The sequence below is a fragment of the Vespa crabro genome, chromosome 3 (assembly GCF_910589235.1).
Source record: "Vespa crabro chromosome 3, iyVesCrab1.2, whole genome shotgun sequence".
Lineage (NCBI taxonomy): Eukaryota > Metazoa > Arthropoda > Insecta > Hymenoptera > Vespidae > Vespa > Vespa crabro.
Window position 1 is genome coordinate 5,945,360 of NC_060957.1, and position 19,478 is coordinate 5,964,837.

The 19,478-nt window shown below is 30.9% G+C and overlaps 4 protein-coding genes across 7 annotated transcripts; 2 read left to right on the plus strand and 2 right to left on the minus strand.

Annotated features, from left to right (window-relative positions):
• Nucleotides 1-3,005: 3,005 nt before the first annotated feature.
• LOC124422500 lies at nt 3,006-6,167 on the plus strand. Of its 3 annotated transcripts, none has more exons than XR_006941871.1 (8): nt 3,007-3,546; nt 3,621-4,130; nt 4,245-4,420; nt 4,494-4,567; nt 4,643-4,754; nt 4,845-4,907; nt 4,980-5,139; nt 5,243-5,383. XR_006941871.1 is itself a non-coding variant. In XM_046959020.1 (8 exons), exons 1-8 carry the CDS (start codon nt 3,315-3,317, stop codon nt 5,373-5,375), a joined length of 1,464 nt encoding a protein of 487 aa, XP_046814976.1. In that variant the 5' UTR covers nt 3,009-3,314; the 3' UTR covers nt 5,376-6,167. The 3 variants fall into 3 exon arrangements, 2 of the variants coding, with proteins under 2 accessions (XP_046814977.1, XP_046814976.1); XM_046959020.1 differs by having other exon boundaries at nt 3,009-3,546; nt 4,976-5,139; nt 5,243-6,167; XM_046959021.1 differs by having other exon boundaries at nt 3,006-3,546; nt 4,980-5,378.
• Nucleotides 6,168-6,172: 5 nt separating this feature from the next.
• On the minus strand, nt 6,173-9,066 carry LOC124422497 (protein indeterminate-domain 13). 2 transcript variants are annotated; one of them, XM_046959004.1, is made up of 4 exons: nt 8,648-9,066; nt 7,897-8,504; nt 7,624-7,835; nt 6,173-7,526 (listed from the first exon to the last, which is right to left on the minus strand). In XM_046959004.1, exons 2-4 carry the CDS (start codon nt 8,176-8,178, stop codon nt 6,362-6,364), a joined length of 1,659 nt encoding a protein of 552 aa, XP_046814960.1. In that variant the 5' UTR covers nt 8,179-8,504; nt 8,648-9,066; the 3' UTR covers nt 6,173-6,361. The 2 variants fall into 2 exon arrangements, with proteins under 2 accessions (XP_046814960.1, XP_046814959.1); XM_046959003.1 differs by having other exon boundaries at nt 7,897-8,537.
• Nucleotides 9,067-9,212: 146 nt separating this feature from the next.
• LOC124422495 (calcium-transporting ATPase type 2C member 1) lies at nt 9,213-19,439 on the plus strand. The gene is made up of 17 exons (XM_046959000.1): nt 9,213-9,415; nt 11,360-11,426; nt 11,671-11,863; nt 13,692-13,892; nt 14,004-14,093; nt 14,171-14,268; nt 14,350-14,608; nt 14,690-15,026; nt 15,125-15,513; nt 15,589-15,745; nt 15,830-16,000; nt 16,078-16,393; nt 16,463-16,648; nt 16,728-16,875; nt 16,947-17,042; nt 17,122-17,263; nt 17,348-19,439. Exons 3-17 carry the CDS (start codon nt 11,750-11,752, stop codon nt 17,479-17,481), a joined length of 2,838 nt encoding a protein of 945 aa, XP_046814956.1. The 5' UTR covers nt 9,213-9,415; nt 11,360-11,426; nt 11,671-11,749; the 3' UTR covers nt 17,482-19,439.
• Nucleotides 18,120-19,428, minus strand: LOC124422513. The gene is made up of 3 exons (XM_046959048.1): nt 19,288-19,428; nt 19,093-19,205; nt 18,120-18,703 (listed from the first exon to the last, which is right to left on the minus strand). Exons 1-3 carry the CDS (start codon nt 19,300-19,302, stop codon nt 18,586-18,588), a joined length of 246 nt encoding a protein of 81 aa, XP_046815004.1. The 5' UTR covers nt 19,303-19,428; the 3' UTR covers nt 18,120-18,585.
• Nucleotides 19,440-19,478: the final 39 nt, after the last annotated feature.

Here is a 19,478-nt window from a genome sequence, read left to right on the forward strand (position 1 = left end):
ACAATCCTAACGTATTTGAAAAGTATAAACCGTATTTTTTTGGATAGAAACTGATTATTATCTTTCCGAGAGATAGAATCAGTATATTAATTACTGAAAATTCTGTAAGTTAAAAATTCATTAACTTATCATCTATGTCTACGGAATATGACTTTGAAAAAAGTCTCTTTGTTTTTTAGCACATACTTGACTCAACTTTTCTATTTCAAAAGCAATAACTTTATCGAGACTTCTCTTTTATCAATTCAAATTGATTTTCTTATAAGCGAGTATTTTTATTATTATAAAAAAATCATGAACCAATTTCACTTGTAATTCAGAAATTATTTATCTTCACTTGTAAATCAGAAATTATTATGTCTTCTTGGTCATTAGAACTCATGAATATCAATTCTTTATTATTTCCGCACAAGAAAAATATTTAAAAATGCATTAAAATATTCAAAATTTAAAATAATTATAAAAGCGTTTGAATAAAAAAACTCTATCTTGATCTAATAAATAAATCAAAAAATAAGAAACCATTCACAATAAATCTCCGAAGAAATTTATTCGTGGTCATTCAATCTTCTTCTACTAATAATTACAACCAATCACTCTTGCTGATTTGGACCATTCGTTCTCGACATGATTATGTTATCGGAGTGACTTAAAAATTCACTTATTACTTAAAAAGTTCTGCGATATCTCCAAAACACTCGTTCGCAATTTAGGTCGAAATTGAGTGGATAATTCATAGGTGGTTGAAAATGAGGTAGGTCAACATCGAAGTTGGATGAGTTCCTCCTCAGTAATACATTGACTCTAATTCGTGGTAGTTATTTATTAACGGACAGTCACTGAATTTACTTTGCGAAACTCTACTGTCTTTTATAAATATAGTCTGTACGACTGTTAAAATAAAAAAACACTTTGCGAACAAACACTAAATCCAAGGACTGCATTGTACGCAATCAATACAAAAACACTTGTTTAAATTACGAAACACAAACGAACACACACACTGATTTTACTTGGCGAAATTTTTATTTTACCGATACAAACACTCGATTACTTCATTGCTATGCATGCGATTGCAATAAAATTCTGAAAGAGAAAAATACAACAAAAATAATTAGTACCACTGTTATAATAAGAAACTGTATAAATTATTCAAGAAATGTGTGATATATGAGTATATTTCCTTTAACTCTTCGTTGATACTTCTAGGAAAGACATCCTAAGAGAGCTTTGATAATTACACGTCGGAATACTCATACAGGGAAGGAAGTTTAATTTTATTGACGTCACACGTACCCAAAGATCTTAAGTTCTAAAAATTTAAGTCTAAAAAAAAATTGTATGAATTATTCTAGAAATGTATGATATACAAAAATATTTCTTTTAACTCTTCAATGATACTTACAAGAAAAACATAAGTTTCTCGCATGTTACGATTTTTATAATGTTTAAGTGAATGTATTATTGTTTAAATATTATTATATTTAAGTATAATAATATTTGAACAATATAGTACTAGTTGTTTAAATAGTTGAACAATATAGTACTAGTTGTTTAAATAGTTGAAAAATTATCGAAAGTATTGATTTATAAGTTTACATGTTTAGAAAAAAAGAGTTTCGATGTGCACTCGTCGGAGTACAAAAGAAAATTATTTCGGTAATCGTCAAAATTAATAAAAAGCGTGTATATGTTTATATTACACAAGCCTGACAACCTCGAGATGAAAATTTTTAAGTATTAGAATTTTAAATTAAAATTATTTTAAGTTTCTCGCGCGTTACAATCTTTGTAACGTTTAACTAAATGTATTATTTAAATATTAGTTTACTGTATTTCGTGTACATTAAAGATTGTTTAAATAATTATAAATTATTATAATTTGACCGTATAGATAAAATGATTATCGATGATTATTTATCGGAATGCAAAAGAAAAGAGATGCAATAACTATTAGAGTCAATCAAAATTTAAAATGACGAATCTAGGTGCTTATCATTTTGCTGAACGTTTCTTGTGTCAATTTTACGTTTTTAAAATATAAAATATAAAAAGAATTTTTCTAAAATTTAATAATATCTCAGAACTAAAATTCATTCGCATGAATGACTGAATGTGTATTTCCTTATTGTTACCATAAACTCATACACTAAAGCTCATTAAAATGCTTGATAAGTTACCGTGGTTTCTCCGTGTGAACATTGCAAAGTGCATTTTATTACATTTAAAATGGATCAAGAAATCTGAGTATCAATTTACACAGGCAGGTAAGGAAGATATCGTCTATTTCACTGGAATAAACCATATACCACTCTCTCATTTATATGAAAATCAGTAGAGGTAATATCAGCTTCTTCTCTTTCGCCGCAAAGTACAATGAGCGCCACTATACGAAACTTTTTTTTACGAAAAATGTTGAAAACAGCGTTTATGCCAACAGAGAGTTCAGACATAATTCTTGAACGATTTTAATGTACAAAGTCTCATTTTAAAGATGAAGATTTAAGGGAGAACATGGATTTCTCAGATTTTTGGAAAAGCTTTATTTTTATACATAAACTATTCTCGGAAAAACACCATTTTTTGACAAGATTTAAAAAAAAAAAATAAAGCTTTTTTAAAAGTTCGAAAAAACAAGTCTTCGTTCGAAACTTCATTTTTAAAATGTGACCTTGTTCATCAAAATCAGCCAGGAATTATACTTAGAATCATTGTTGGCTTAAACCATTATAAAAAAAGGAATGATGAACAGCCTTAATCTTTTGACGGGCAGTTTTCAATGACATCAAGTGATTGGTTATCTTTTACTTTATTCGCAACGTTATTGATTTACAATATTCTCAAGTAATCATTAAATGTTCTTCTACTTGTGAATCACATCAAATAAATATTAAAGTATTTACATCTCATTCAGTTAGTTTCTTATTTAACTGTAATAAAGATAACGTAATAAGTATTCAACTTTTTACCGCCAAATTGAAGACTCCATCTTAGATTTTGATTGGTTGTCATTTATTAACTTGAAACAAGTTCGCAGAAATTTCATTGTAAAGATGAAGAAACATTTTCTTCCGTTTATCGTTCATTTACTTTGTGGGAATTCGTTAAAATGGTATAATGAAGTTATTTATTCGGAAATAATTTTGTTTTAATGAAGGATATGAATCTCTTCTGTACTCAAAAGAAATTGTACTGAATATACGAAGAAGACAATGCGCATGTTACGGCGAATGTAAAATTGTAAAATCCAACCTTACCTGATCATCGTGACAGACGTCAAGTGCGGTTCTACTTCGTACTCTGTTAAAACTCGAATGATTCGTTTGTTTGGGAAGGGAAATTCAAAACAGACAATGGCGAATCGTAAAAAGATCGATAGATCTTCACGATCGGTATCAAAAAATACAAGACAGCTTACTACAGATACAATGTTTTCATCATCTTCGTCCTCCGACGAAGCTGATCAGCTGTCTACAAGACGTGATAGAATTTTAATTCAGGATCATCTTAGTAGAAATCGAGTAATTGAAAATGATCAACAGACAGGTTAGATTCATTTACATTTACGCGCGGTATCATCCTAATGTAATTCAATCTTATCAATTATCATCTTATTGTAGGTCAAGATGTTTCACGTCGTGAAGAAAATCCATTTAGCTTTAAACACTTTTTGAGAAATGAATCTCAGACAAATTATTATAAAACTGGTGCAAGGCCAAAGATTTATTCTTCCTCTGCAACGAGTCCAAATAATCTCGAAAAAGATAATGGAGTTTATTCTCGAAATCCAACTGAATTACCAGATTTCGTACAAGATCATTTAGTCATAGAACAATGCTACTTAAATCATGTATCAGATCAACAAAGTATACCTGATGTAGACAATCTTCCAGATTTTGCATTAAATAGCGTAGAGCAAAGGCAATCACGGCATAGAAATGATTCAAAAAAGACTCAGTCACAACTTTTGCCTGATATTCCCTTTGATCTTACTGGTTCAATAGATAAAGCTATACTTCATGAGGATTATTTTCTTTCAAACGTAACATGTTCAAATAACATAAATTTACCTATATTTGATACGGTTGATAATATTATTGACACTTTAGAGTCAGCTTCAGATTCAGGAGGTGAGATTTTATATTTTTTATATTTTTACAAATATTATATTATATATAACAGAAAATTTATATACTGCTCTCTTTATTTAAGTTTATTATATTGACTTATTTTTTTATTATTAGAACCAGAAATTAGTAATAATGTCGTTACAAGAGATTGTACACCAACAAATGATTCAAGTGTACCCAAATTATTGCCAGATTTCTTAAATGATGGACCAATTCATAGTAGAACAAATCTTTCCAATGATATTGGATCTAATTCGCAATCTAATATGGTAGAGTCAACAGAACGAAGGGTATGTATTTTATTATTATAAAATTGTAAAAACGTAATAAATACGTGTATATACAGGAGCTGCTCTTTCACAGCTTTTATTAGAGAATGATAGGTTGAGGCAAGAATTGGACTCAGCTCGCAGAAAAATTAATGAAAAATCAATTAGGCAAGTTGTTTTTTATTCTCATCTTATATCTTGAAAATCATTTACACTTACTGACATTAAAGTGTCTTATTACAGAATTCAAATGTTGGAAGCGGAACTTGCTTCTAGAAAAGAAGTAGATTATGAAGAAACTGCACATCTTGAAAAAGCAGTGGAACAAGTTGAAGATAATTTAAAACGCAGTACGGTAAATACAAATTTAAATGATCTTCAATTTAGATTGCATTCAATTATTTCTGAAAGATGAAGTGTTATTGATTATTTTTTTGTTTCACAGAAAAGAGCACTTAGTGCAGAAAATACTGTAACATCATTAAAAAAAGAAATTAAAGCATTAACGGTTAGTATAAATTTGGAATGTATTCAATATACAAAAATTATATCAATCAAATTGTAACCCTAATTTAGACAGAACTATCGCAACTACGATTGGAAAATAGGGAACTTAGATCTGCCGTTGCTACTACAGATAAGAATGAAGGCGGTATGACCTCAGAGAACGTGGATAAAACCGTGCGAAGACTCGCTGGTGAATTAAGAACTGCTGCTTCAACAGCTGAAATTTCACTCAGGTAATAATTTGTTCTAATATAAAATAAAAAAAACATATATATATTAAGGTATATGCATGTACATATAATTTTTTTCATTTTAAATGTATATATTTTGACATAGACAATTGATGTCTGGAGTGGAGAATCTAAGGGTACTTGCCTCTACCCTTGAAAATGTAGACAGAATAGAAGATACGACCAAAGATTTCTTACACGATTTGGATGAAAATAATGCTGCTGGTCCTGCACTCTGAACGATCCCTATGCATTCACATTTCCATAATACAAATCTATCATACCTCTTTTTTATATTCAAACCTCAACCAACGCTAAGTTCCTCGTGCTCTCGCAATAGTGCCGAGCATATATGCGCCGATTGATAATTTAGACTCGATTGTGTAATATGTTATTTATGACGTGTTTGTTGTACTTTTGTATTAGTTAAGAATAGATTCTAAAATGCATCTAACTTCGACACCCAGAGGTACAGACGTACGACGAGTAATATTCTGTTTAATATTTCTCATTAATCTTTGAATCGTATAGTTAACAACTATTACAAAGAGGATATATTTTAAAAGCTATATCCTTGATATACAGACTACAGTTAAATAATTTCCACTAGGTGTTAATTAAGGGATAAACAAACAGGTATTATATTTTTCATATACATATTTTTGAGTACGACCAAAATGACAGTATAACGTACGTACCTCATCGATACATACATTGAATCATGCAACGCAACTTTTATGAATATTGTTTAATAAATACACGTTAATCCAAGAGGATTTCAGTAACTATTATGCTAACAAATACAGCATCATATCATTGTGCAATTACTTTCAATTTAAGTTAAAAGAAAATATAGTAAACTACTGGAATCCTAAGAGCGATGCGTGTATTGCACCTCTGCAGCCTTACAACTTTGCAAAATCATTTTTTACACTAAAGGCAGATGATTTTATTTTGACAATAAAAAAAAAAAAAGACAAAGTGCATATATTACACAAATTTGGATACCAATAAACAGAATTATATCTTAAGTAAATTATTATCATATTATGGCAGTGTTCGTTGTATAAAATGCTATGAATTATCACATAACGTTTCGAAAAATAGTTCACGATTCAACAAAACGCAGTTTCGAAGGAATAGGCAAGTTCTTACTTACAAAACGACAAACAAAACGTAAGTATTGGTATACGTAAGTATGAATGATTCTTAATATATTTTACTATTACTGAAGTCCTTCAAATATGCTAAGTAAATCAGTTTGCGTTTCAGTATGACTTGTTTGCGCATTTAGCCATGAACGACAAGCACCCATTGAGATGTTGCAACCTGTTTCACAAATTAGCGACTTAGTTTGAGTTTCAGCAGAAACCGTTGTATCGTCCAATTGCGTCCAAGCAGTTTGTGTTTGAATATTAGTTAATACTAGATCGGATGATATCATTTCATCAGAAGTTTGAGTGTAAGTATTGTTATAGAACAATTGTTCCATATTATCAAAATTATCTGTTGTTTGAGTTTCAATGGTAGAACTCAAAGCAAAAGTTCTAGATAAAGCGTCAGAGTCAAAAAACGTCTGAGAATATCCTTGTTCAGTTTGAGTCTCTATACTACTGAATTTGTCATGGAACGTTTTTTCAGTTAACATTGGATCTGACCTTGATATATTATTTGTAGAGGAAAACGAATATTCTTGAACAGTGGAATCTTCTGTATAAGGTAATGTCATTAATGCTACGGTGCTCTTAGGTAAGCATTGTATCAGTGAACTACTACTATGACTGTAAAAGGTTTCTAAATCTGTTTGAGAAACATTATCATGTAATGCTTCAAACATATCTTTCTCCGGTATCGTTTGTGTATCAGAATTGTTTTTTTCTTCCCAAAAGTCTTGTAAGCCTACATCATGTCTTAATGGCAAAGGACTAGCAGGAAATAAATTGGAAGAAGTGAAATTATCTTCCATAATGGTATCTTCTTTGAGTAGTGAAGATTCTGGTTTTTTCAATATTGAATTACTCTTTCTACGTTTTCTAACTTTCAGGGGTTCCTTTCCAATGAATTTAGTATCTGGAGTTTGAGTCTCCATTGATCTACCACCATGTTTTTGATCTTGTATTCTGATCGTTTGCGTTTGTTTAGATACTCTTCGCTTTCCACTGGTTCCATTATTATTGGTTACCTGTTTCAATGGACTTGATGCTCTTCTATATTTCTTACACTCATCGGTTTGTACACCGATATTAACAGTGATCTTTTCAGTTACATTAACATTAGAATTATTTCCTTTGTTATTATTCTGACTTGGTAAAATATTAACGGGCTTATTTACCGTAGATATGACAGTAGGAGACAAAGAAATATTACGGGCCATTTTTGAATTGGTTCGTCTGAAAATAAGCATTGTAATTGCGCATGTCTGTAAATTATATACATTAAATTATCTTCAAAATTAAAGACTATTACTTTCCTACGAATTGACCTTACCTTAAAGAACTCTTATATTTATTGTCTATAGTATGCAAAGATCTTTTAGCATGGGTAAGAAGTGCCTCGTAAGTGCTGTAAGTTTTCGAGCAATAACAGGAAAATTCTATACCACATATCCTCATGTGTCCCTCCTTCGCAGCTTCGGTCGAAAAACTTTTAGCACAACGTGTACACGCGAAAGTCTTCTCTGCATGCACCTTCAGATAATGCTGCATCAAAGGAGTAAAATGGTTGCATCGATTTCTTGATAATCTACTCACACTAACCAACCTGCTTCAGATATTTCATTGTCGTAAAATATCTTTCCGATTCTGGCGCATAAACACAAGTTTCTACCGGGCAGTGATAATGAACGTTTTCCTTTATGGTCTTTCCTAATTTTTTTCTTTGATGTACCTTCAAGTTGTGCAGTCGATATCGTGGCTCGTTTCGGAATAATAAACCGCATTGCTCACAGCATATGCTATTTTTTATAACACTTAATTCCTCTGCCGAAGGGCAGACCATTTCACAGTACGTCGATCGGTTCTTGGATACTCGCGTTTCCTCCATTAGAGGTTATACGCATCTCTTCTATGCACGGAGAGTTAATAGAAAGAGAAAGAGAGAGAGAAAGACCAATAAGAATGAAGATTAGATGAAAGACAGAAGAAAGAGAGAGAGAGAGAGAGAGAGAGAGAGAGAGAGAGAAAGAGAAACTTAAATGACAGAATTGCACCCTGTCAAATCCGCGCCGGTATACGTAGATAGTAGCCGGTTAATTCGTTGTCTTCTCTTTACGATTGTCGAAAATCATTATTCATCTTCCCCGTCTACTCATGTCAATCCTCGTTTTTCTATTCACTATATCTGTATATCCATAATAACGCCGGGCTCATCTCATCGATCAAACAAGGAATACCTTTTATTTTCTTTGTTACATAATAATTCTTTTTGATAAGTATTTTTCAAAACAACATAATATAATATTCTACATAATTATATACAAATATAAAACTTTAAATTTGAATTATCTACATACCTTTTATAAATATCAAGTAACATGTGCACAGAACAACTGAACAAGTGTGATCAATATGACACCCTGCTGCACCTTTTTATCGTTATAACATATATATTTGAACAATATTACATTGTCTATCCTATGTAGTGTCACATTAGAAATAAGATCGATCAGTTGTCTTCTTTTTTTTTTGTTTTTTTTTAAATTTATTTAAACGAACGAGATATATTAATTAATTCATTTGTTCGAATGAATAAAGTTGTGTTAGCAGTTAAATTATGCATGTAATGTTCCGTTCGAGCCAAGGCTAAACGTTCGTTTGTAGCTTAAAAAACGTTTAGAGTATGCAGAAAAGAGAAAAAGAAAGAAAGAGACAGAATGAGAGAGAAAATAGAGAGAGAAAGAGGAGAAGGGATGGTAGGGGAGAAGACAAATTTATCGAAAAAAAAATCAACCTTTCAAGGTGGCGCACACGAGAACGCGAGCTAGCGCGTACTGCTAAAAAGCTCCCACGGCGCACGTGCTCGTTCCCCGCGAGCGGCGTTGCATTCGCGTGAGATCGTAGCGAGTTAGTCGCGTCAGTTCGTCGCTTGCGGTGAGGTCATATTCGTTCGATGCTTCTTTCGAAATTTATTCTGTTGCGTGTACGAGTCTCAAGTTCATTTCTCACATTAAAAGAACGATAGAGATGATCAAAGTACACAAATTGGACGACGAGTAGTGTCTTCTGAAATTGTCTTGAAAAAACTTTGAGAATTTGTCAAGAGAGAGAGAGAGAGAGAAAGAGTAAGAGTATATATACTTCTCATCGATCGTGCCTTCGGTATACTTTTAAGTTTATTCATTTTTTCTTACGTTACGTGACACATTGTATGCGATTCCGCATATCGTTATTATTCTTTAACGGTTGCTTCTCGAATCTACGACAAGACAACGTCGTAGTAACGCGACATTAATTGAAATCGTTTGAAAGAGCTGAGAGAGACGATCAAGTCGAGTGCATCGACCCGAACCGAGTTATTGATTTTCGCCGTCAAGTAGCACACACTTGTACCGCTTTATTCTACTAGCTGTTGTAATTTTTATTTCTTCGGTTTTCTTTTTTTCTTTCTTTCTTTATTTCTTTTCTTTTCTTTTTTTTTCTTTTTTTTTTCATAGAAACGTATGTTTTCTCGATGTTTCTTGTATTTTCTGGCTAAGCATTTTTGAAAAATTGTACTTGGGAACAAGTTCAGTTTGGTTACTAACCTACGTTAACTCGATACCTATCGGCCTAGTTCATCGAGCTTTCGAAAGCTGGGACACACGACGCAAGCTCCTTTGCATTCTCTTCGGGAATAAAATAACTATCGTTTTTTCGTTGTCAATAAACATATCACGATGGAATTTAGTTCGATTATGAAATTCATAGTAGTGGAACAGTATGTTAGTTTTATTTAATTAAAAGTTTCTTTTCTATGTACAAATTTAACTTTCATTGTAATAATTTCCGTCATCATTTTTCATGTCAGGTATGGGAAATTGATGTTTAACGATTTTTATTGTCCTCATTCGAAAGAAAACTCGTGTGGCTTTAATAAAATTGAGATAAAATCACCGATCGTCGAGATATTCCGTTCTTTTTTTCATTGTTCATGACATTCGATTCAAATCGATTATAATGTCGTAGGCATGGGTGGGAGAGGGAAAAGGAATAGAACCAGGATGAATAATTACAAATTGGCTAGTACTGACTGGTACTCACCATATACTTGCTTATATATACATTTGCGTATAATTATTTCCGTGTAGTTATAATCTGAATGATCATTTAAAGGATATGATCGTGTAGTTTGATTATAAATGATTTGAAAAAAAAAATATTGAATATATTTTTTTTATTATTTAATATAATATAATTATTATATATATTATATAATAATTACTATATTATATTAATACTATTAATATATTATAATTATTTTTATAATTATGTTCTTCGTTGACCTATTAAAGATTTTTTTTTTTTTTTTTTTTTTTTTTTAAAGATGTTTATGAGAATTAAATAAAGATAATTATTATCATTATTATTTTCTTTTTTTTTTATTTAATTATTATATCACGAAATTCGAAAAGAACAAAAGGAGATCGTGTTTTGTCCTTTATCTAAAGTCTATTTAAATAAACAGGATAATGAGTTAATGGTGTAATATCGTTCGAGTGTGTAAATATTTCATGAACTAGTTTGATGAGCTTCTTCCTTGCTGATCGATACTCACAACATCGAACAACACATTCGAGTCTTCTTGTAACCACCCATCGAACGCAAACCGTTTTCATTCTAGCTTTCATCGAGTTTATTGCTCGAATACGTACTTAGGAATAGCACAAGGACACATACAGAAGAGTCTCTCGAGGTCACAGAATATTCGTTTCTCACAACATATTTTACATCTAGATATATGTATGTACATATATATCGTTTAAGTATATCTTCGACCTTCGCGTGACTAGAAATTGCGTAGAGATGGCGAACGAACAAGTATAGAACTTGGGGCACTCAGAGCACTGTTTATTCTAAATACTATACATTGTATATATCTATGTGTATACAGTAAAGGAGAGAGAATGGAATTAAAATATTCGTACAATTGGAATCTGGAAATACATTCTTATTATACGAATACTTAAGTCTCCCCTTCACTATATATGTATATATAAATTAATTGTCATTGTTTCTCATTCCAACAGAAAAAAAGGGAAATCAAAAAGAACAAAAAAAAAAAGGAAAGGAAAACAGGGAGGACATATGAAGAAGGTACGGTTGATAATATCATGAGTAATTAATATTTTGAGTAAAAACTAAAAAATTAAATTGAAATTATCTCGATCGGACAATAGTCGTTCTTTTTTATCGACGGATACATTTTTCAATCTTCTTTATACGTGTGTATATATATATGTGTGTGTGTATACATGTATGTATAATATATACACATACACACATTGACACTTATGATCGTTCTTTATTCTCCTCACGATACGTTTTGAATATTCTTAAGAGGGATAGAAGGAAGGAGAAGACGAACTCTAGAAGAAACGATTTATTGTAAGGAAACGAGAAAACTTTGTGACGTAGAAATGAAAGATACGAGTAGTACGAAGTACGAACAGTTCTTCGACGACGCAACTTTGGAGATACCACCAGACAAGGAGCCAAAGGAGCAGCAGCATAATGTGGATTTAAACGAAGAGGTAAGACATGAGGAAAATGTGAGTTGTCGATAAGTGCAGAAATGATGACCTAATTAATTTTGCGATTGAAATATATCTTATGAAATTCGCTTAAAAAAAAAAATAATAATAATAAATAAAGAAATAAAGTATCGGTTTTCGATGGTGTTATAAGATGGTGTATGCGCGCTTCCATACGTATATGTATAAATATTACAAGTGTCAGTTAAAAATTTAATAGATTCAAAGCATGAGTCTTCGAACGTATCGATCGAATGTCTCCATGCTCGGCTTACTTCGGCTTTCTGCCAGAAACGTGACCCACCTCAGGCTCTTTACTTTTATCTTGGCTTTTTTTTTTTTTTTTTTTTTTTTTTTTTTTTTTTTTTTTTTTTTTTTCTACGTCTCTCTTTATATGCTTACGTTATCGAACTCGTTCGATGATATGAAACAATCGTTTGTCAATAACGTTAAAAGCATTGTTAGAAGGTGCACTCAAGAGAAAACTTCGATATTCTCGAGCAATGAGCCAATAAAAAATTGGCTTCCTTAGCAAAAAAAGTTTCCATAGCCTTGGTAAAACGGGTGTGTTCACTACGAGGCATCAAATTACAAACTTTTCTTTAAGTATATTCTGGATGTTAATAATACTTATATAGGTACTACGTGTAGTTAAACAAATGACAGATTAAATTGACCTGTAAACTGCAAAATACTTGAATCGAATAAGAATGTGCATGTGTCTTTTTTTTCTTCTCTATTAAAATATATGTATACATATATATATAATGAAACTAAGTATGTAAACATCTCTTTATATATAACTATATATATATATTCGTTGCATATATATATTGCATGTTTTCTTTATCGAGATGATTCATAGAACTTTTCAAGGTATTCAATACAAAACTTGAAGAGTCTTAAATTAGATAAACAGGAAATTTATGGTCAATTCATATCGTGATAAATTCTAGTACAATTTCTACCGTACATATGTACGATAAGAATTCATCAAGAGGTTAGGATTAAGACGAATTAAAACTATTATTTTTTAAGATTTCTTAGTAATTGTTCTTGTATAGTTGTTTCTCTATAATCATTTGTTTATTTATTTATTTTGAAATATCCATTTAGAACGAAATTAAAAAATTATTCAATAATAGAATGTTGGAGGAAGAAATTGATTGTTTAGAATGCGACAAGTTAATTTTTATAGGGTCATGTCATACACACATACACACATAATTACATATCGTAAATTGTTACACACTGTTAAAACACATAGAAATGTCTAATTACGTATAAACTGGTTCACGTTTCTCTCACCTGTCTATTTATCATCATTATCATAATATATAATTACTCCTATGCATACTCGTTTTTTTATATACGATAGACGAGAAAACAATATCGAAAAACAGTATAAACACTGCTTCGTTTCTCTCAGTACCATTTTTTTTCTTCACTTAACGCGCGCAAGTCTCGATATGGGACAAACGAAATTTTCAGAAAAGCGCCATTTCAGCAATTAAATGTTTTTAGCTTCAAAAATGTATTATTCTTTCGTAAAGTGATAACTATGTAACAATTAGGGTAACAAAATTTTCACTTATGAAAGTGACCACAATATAGTTCGTATGGCTTTGAAAAGATAACCGCGTTAAAACTATGCGTCATTCTCTTTGCAGGTTAGAGAATCCTTACATGCAAGTGTCATATATTGTATTAACAAATAGGGAAAACATTTAAATAGTCATGTATACATATATATATATTAGTAAAGTAAATAAAATCATGTTCATTTAATATGATATAAATAATTTTAACTGTGTATGTTATATTAAAGGATAAAGATCAAGATACCAAAATGTGGTTAACGACAGCTGAAGCAGCTAGCCTTGGTGCAGAAGAGGTAGCAGCTAGATTGCACGTCGATGTAAGGACAGGACTTTGGTGGCAAGAAGCTGATCAAAGGAGGCAATTAGTTGGTTTTAATGAACTTACTGTTAAGGAAGAGGAACCTACATGGAAAAAATATATCGAACAAGTATATTTGCATTCTTTCACATTGTTTATTATATTTTTTATAATTTCAAGAACAATTTTTTAAATTTCTATGAGTATATATGCTCATTTGTTTATGTGTTTTTTTTTGCAGTTTAAAAATCCATTGATTCTTTTATTGCTTGCATCTGCCTTGGTCAGTGTTTGTATGAAGCAATTTGATGATGCTGTCAGTATTACAGTGGTAAATATCAAATTTATAAACAAAATATGTATTTCTGTTAAAAAGCATGTTGATATTTTATTATATTTTCCTTTTAGGCTATTATAATAGTCGTAACTGTTGCATTTGTACAAGAATATCGTTCTGAAAAATCTTTGGAAGAATTAAATAAACTAGTACCTCCTACTTGTCACTGGTAAATAATAAAGTATCTAATAAAAACCAAAATTAATAGATTCTTCTCATATCTTATCTTTTCAATTGTTTTCATTTTCAGTTTACGGGAGGGGCAAATAGAAACATTTCTTGCTCGTAAGTTAGTTCCTGGAGATGTAGTCTATTTAAATATTGGTGATAGAGTACCTGCAGATATCAGAATATTTGAAGCTATAGATTTGGCTATCGATGAAAGCAGTTTCACTGGAGAAACTGAGCCAGCTCAAAAATCAACAGCTCCTTTGCTTAAAACAAATGGATTAACTTCAAAGAAAAATATTGCTTTCATGGGAACGTTAGTACGTTGTGGAAATGGAAAAGTAAGTGGAAGGACTTAAAAATAAATTATTATTTAGATTTTAAAGTGTATTCTATTATTAATTATACATCTTATATCTTAGGGGATAGTAGTAAATACAGGAGAAAAGAGTGAGTTTGGGGAAGTGTTCGCAATGATGCAAGCGGAAGAAGCACCGAAAACTCCATTGCAAAGGAGTATGGACATTTTGGGTACACAATTATCATTCTACTCATTCTGCATCATTGGTATTATTATGCTTCTTGGCTGGATCCAAGGAAAGGCAGTATTAGAAATGTTTACAATTAGCGTCAGTTTAGCAGTAGCAGCTATACCCGAAGGCTTACCTATTGTTGTTACTGTAACACTCGCGTTAGGTGTTATGAGAATGGCAAAGAGGAAAGCTATTGTTAAAAAATTACCGACTGTTGAAACACTTGGTAAGATCGTTTATTTTTAATTTATTATGTTTGTTCAGTCATATTTCTGATGCCATTATCTCTTTAACTATGGGTGTTTATTTTATTTCATTATACAGGATGCGTAAATGTGATATGCTCGGATAAAACTGGTACCATCACCAAAAATGAGATGACTGCTACGATTCTTGTAACATCAGAGGGATATATAGCTGATATTACTGGAGCTGGTTATAACGATAAAGGTGAAGTGCTGATAAGGAAGTGCGACAATGCTGAACTTGCACGTACTGCAATTAGTCATATGTTGGAAGTAGGATGCGCGTGTAATAATGCCGTAATACAAAATGACACTTTACTTGGCCAGCCAACTGAAGGTGCTTTATTAGCTTTGTCAATGAAATTTGGAATGTATGGTTGTGCTGAAAAGTATTTGCGCCTCCAAGAATATCCATTTTCTTCTGAACAAAAGATGATGGCTGTTAAATGTGCACCAAAATATGATGAAGTAAGCACAAATCTTCAAAATCATAATTGTTTGTTTTCGATCTGCAATTTCAATTTCTGAATTTTCATATTTTAGAATAAGCAGGAAATATATTTTGTAAAAGGAGCTATGGAAAAAATTTTGCCACAATGCACAAAATATTATGCAAATGGTCAGGAATTTCCTTTGAATCAAAAGAAAGATCAAGAATTTTTAACAGAGGCCTATGATATTGGTCAACAAGGGCTGAGAGGTGCTGTTTAATAAGTATGACAATACAGGATATCGAGATTTCTTTCTTGCTATTGCTCATATACTGTCATATGTATGTTTTTAGTAATCGGTCTTGCGCGTGGTTCTTCCCTACAAGATCTTGTCTATGTTGGACTTGTGGGTATATGTGATCCACCGAGACCACATGTTCGTGAATCAATTGCAACTCTGATGAACAGTGGTGTAAAGGTTAAGATGGTTACGGGTGATGCTAAAGAAACTGCAGTTGCTATTGGTATACTTTTTTATAACAAGATCTTCTTTTTATAGTTTAATTGTTTTTTAAATAACTTTTTTATGATATTATTACAGCGAGTATGATTGGTTTAGACACCCTTCATTCACGTCTGATGTCTGGTGATGAGATCGATTCAATGTCTGAGCATCAGTTAGAACAATTAATAGAAAACGTTAGTGTCTTTTATCGAGTTACACCTAAACATAAATTATGTATTGTAAAGGCATTACAACGAGAAGGCAATATTGTCGGTATGACAGGAGATGGTGTAAACGATGGAGTAGCTTTAAAAAAGGCTGACATAGGTATAGCTATGGGCAAGAATGGCACTGATGTTTGTAAAGAAGCAGCTGATATGATATTGGTTGATGATGATTTTGGAACGATTATGTAAGAATAAACATTAATTTTTCTCATTATCATTATCATTTATCATTTAATACACGCAATTCATTTTAGTGCTGCAATTGAAGAAGGTAAAGGTATCTTCCACAATATTCGTAACTTTGTACGATTTCAACTGAGCACCAGCATAGCAGCACTATCTTTAATTGCTCTTGCTACATTAATGGGTGTACCAAATCCATTAAATGCAATGCAAATACTTTGGATTAATATTATTATGGATGGTCCACCTGCGCAAAGGTTTGAGAACATTAGATATGAATTTAATCTCTATTAGTTCTACATAATTGATTTATTTTAAATATCATTTATTTTACAGTTTGGGAGTAGAACCTGTTGATAAAGATGTTTTAAAACAAAAACCACGAAATATTAAAGAACCTATGATTACAAAACATCTTATAATAAACGTATTATTATCTGCTTTTATTATCATTGCGGGTACAGCATGGGTATATAAGAGAGAGGTAAGAAATATTACTTCTATTAAAAATATGTAAATTTACTACATCATTTCTGCATTTTTCATGTATATTAGATGACATCAGATGGTCATACTGCAAGAGATACAACAATGACATTCACTTGCTTTGTTTTCTTTGATATGTTCAACGCGTTAAGTTGCAGGTCACAGGTAAATATTTTTCATTATGAATTAAAGTTCTTTGAAGAAGTTTATTTTGTGTTATTTTATTTTAATTATTATTTTCTAGAAAAAATCTATTTTTACCATTGGATTATGGAGTAACAAAATGTTCTTAGTAGCAGTAACATTATCGGTAATAGGACAAATGTTAGTTATTTATTTTCCTCCATTGCAAAGAGTTTTTCAAACAGAAGCATTAACTGCAAATGGTATGTAAAGAATATATGTAAATATAAAATGTATAGATGTAAAGAAAGATAGGTGCTGATAAATACTATTTCATCTCATTTCAGATATTTTATTCTTAGTTGCATTGACATCGAGTGTGTTTGTGATTAGTGAAATTAAAAAGTTTCTGGAAAGGTTACTTCAAAGGCGACGTGCTGGTGGACAATACTACATTAAATCAGAGATGGACTTTGTATGACAGTTACAGTCTGCCGAGGATAAGGCGAACAAAGATCACGTGGAGTGAATATATTAAAATAATTCGACTAAAGCGATTGGTCGTTCATCTACTAACTTTTTTCCACTACATTTTCAATTGTCCTTGCATATTTGCAATTTACACGCACACTTCTTAAAAAAGATATTGTGCCGTTTTCATAGTCTATGACTGCATTTTTTTACTGTTTATAAAATTTTGGATTCAATTTCATAAATTTTTATCCGCACATAGATGATGAGAGTCTTTGTTATAAGTACAGAGACCATAAATGAATTAGATCATTTCACTTCTTGTCTTGAATAATTATGATTGTACATGTGGTAGATATTAATAATCTCTGCACATTCCATGCACTTCAAATATTATACCATTACCCTTTTAATATCGTGTATGGTTATTAATTGCACGTATCTTTTTCCACGAGATAATACTCCCGTGTGTGTCATCTTCTTTAAGCAACGATTCCGATATTTCATCAGATTTGAGAAAAGAAATTCTCTAGTAAGGCACATTAATCTTATGGATATATCCTGATTTATTAAGAATCATACAAGAGTGTCTACTATCAACAAAAAATTGTAGGTAAATAATTGTTCTATGAAAGAAAGTCAAACACATTTACAAATTTATACATTTATTATTATATTTAAGAATATAGATAATTATAGGTGGAAAATAAATGATCTGGTAATGTTCCTTGATTCCATAGTGAACAATGCAGCATTCTTGCAACAACGGGAAAAAAAGTTTTTATCGTATTACAATAGATTAATCAAAAATGAAAAATATTCGATCTATTTAGACGTTGTTTTCTTTGATGCTAAGCAATAAAGATTACAGAAATAAATAATTTTTCTTTCTCATTGTTGCAAGATTAATTGTGTACAAATATACCTCTATTTACATGATAGTCAATCAATTCGTATAAATATTCATTGTTGTTATTATATGCTTAATGATAATGCTTTAATTAGAAAAGAATTTCTGAGAAAGAAACAGTATAACGCAAATATCGAATTTTAACTTATACACATTATATGCATTGACATGGAGCACTGTTAAAAAATAATTATTCTGTTAGAATTAATGTATACCTTCGAGAATAGTGTACGTTCGATATTCATACAAATCAGAACCTCCATAGCCGTATAAAAGTTTACCTTTTCCGTTCTCATCATAATACGGATAACGATATTTTGGCCTAAGAAAAAGAAACAAAAAAAAAGTAATTAAAACGCATTTAGTGAAAAAAAGAAATCTCATTCTCATAAATAGACATTATTTGTATTTAAAAACGTAATTATTTGTGAAAGTGTATAGATAAGTTATTAATTCGTAATCGATGTTGTTATAATGTTTTTAATTGTTTTTCATATAAACATGTTTATTAATTAATTAATCGATATAAAATATTTATTGTATATACATATACGTGTATTAACATTTTAAAGGAAAACTATATAATAACTTGTCTACACTACTTTCATATTAAATATCCCCTTTAAACGATATAACACTATAATTTCTTTATAATGATTTTATATAAAGACTTATTGAGCATGATCTTGAAATGTTTCCGATATATTTTACCGTTCAAAATATTGGAAATTCGGTGCCTTTGGTTGCGCTATCGTGGCCTTGTTTTCGGCAATTAGTCCGAGAAGTACAGTAACGATCATTAATAATATAATTTTAGTCATCATCTGTACACATAAGTCGATGATACGATATGATTTTACGTTATAAAAATTGTTTTTTTATATTCTTTTGGATAATTGTACTTACCATATGTCTCGCCATTATATTTAGTTGGAGCTTCTCTCGTTTAACTTAATATGTAACAATTTTAACGTGAGTTAATTACACACTGTAAATAATGGTAAGAAACAAATCAAAATAGCACATCATAGATGTGTATTCGACGTGTGTCTGGTTCATCAATGTCTACCTTTATTGCCTTTACCTTGCTTGTTTCC